Source organism: Bison bison, unplaced genomic scaffold (genome assembly GCF_000754665.1).
Source record: "Bison bison bison isolate TAMUID 2011002044 unplaced genomic scaffold, Bison_UMD1.0 scf7180017864456, whole genome shotgun sequence".
NCBI classification, from domain to species: domain Eukaryota; kingdom Metazoa; phylum Chordata; class Mammalia; order Artiodactyla; family Bovidae; genus Bison; species Bison bison.
The window spans coordinates 29,413,481-29,414,374 of record NW_011495018.1 but is presented as its reverse complement, the minus strand read 5'-3'; the positions used below and the strand labels follow the sequence as shown (position 1 = coordinate 29,414,374).

At 56.5% G+C, this 894-nt stretch overlaps 1 protein-coding gene across 7 annotated transcripts in view; it reads left to right on the top strand.

Annotated features, from left to right (window-relative positions):
• PAX2 (paired box 2) overlaps window positions 1–894 on the top strand; it is a 77,716-nt gene that overhangs the window by 59,940 nt on the left and 16,882 nt on the right. For all 7 annotated transcript variants that reach the window (XM_010859513.1, XM_010859515.1, XM_010859512.1 and 4 more), the window contains one exon: window positions 148–274. In XM_010859513.1, coding sequence (XP_010857815.1) covers window positions 148–274 — 127 coding nt within the window. The remainder of the gene's footprint in view (window positions 1–147; window positions 275–894) is intronic.

Genomic DNA, 894 nt, shown 5'->3' with positions numbered 1-894 from the left:
ACCCCCCCAACCCTCCCCGCCCTCTGCCTGGCCAGCTCCTTCCACCCCATCTGGGAGGGCTCCCCGTCCCTCCTCCCCATCTGCACACCGAGGCCTCTCCGCATGTGTGCGTCAATAGCGAGCTGTCTCTTTTCTCTCTCCTCCCAGGGGAATGAGTACTCCCTCCCAGCCCTGACCCCTGGGCTTGATGAAGTCAAGTCGAGTCTATCTGCATCCACCAACCCCGAGCTGGGCAGCAACGTGTCAGGCACGCAGACATACCCTGTTGTGACTGGTAAGGGGGCTTCCAGGAGGGTGGGCAAACTGCTTTCGGTGGGGGCGCCTCAGCCTATGCCATCTGGGGCCCAGTGCGACAAGTGGGCTCCCTGCCATGATCTCTGTAGAAAGAGCAAGTCTCCAAAAGCCAGGGCACTTCCTCAACAGACGTGTACAGATGTAGGAGAAAACACCATGGGCAGACTCTCTGTGTGCTGCAGCCTGGAAAGGTCAAAGCCAGGATGGGTTATAGCTGGTTCTTTCTGCCCATGCTTTTGCCTCTTTCTGTGCCTTTTTTTCTTGCCTCTACCAAGGTGGTGAGAATTATGAGCCTCTCGCTAGGATGTGCATGGGAGAAGGAGGGTAAATAAGCCAGGCTAGCAAGAATGGAGCCTGAGTGCTCATTCAATGTTGAGCCTCCACACTCCCGTGTCCTCAAGTCCCCTGGAGGACCTGTGTCCCTCTCCTCTGGGTGGCCCGGGAGTACCAAAATTGTGGCTTTGGGCTTCAGGGCATGGCATCTGGTTCTGTGGTAATAGATAAGCTCAATTAGTTCAGCCCTTCTCCAGCTTCTCAGAGACATCACTGAGACCAAGGCTTGATTTCAAGGCCAGACAGGGTCCCGTCCCTCGATGCAGG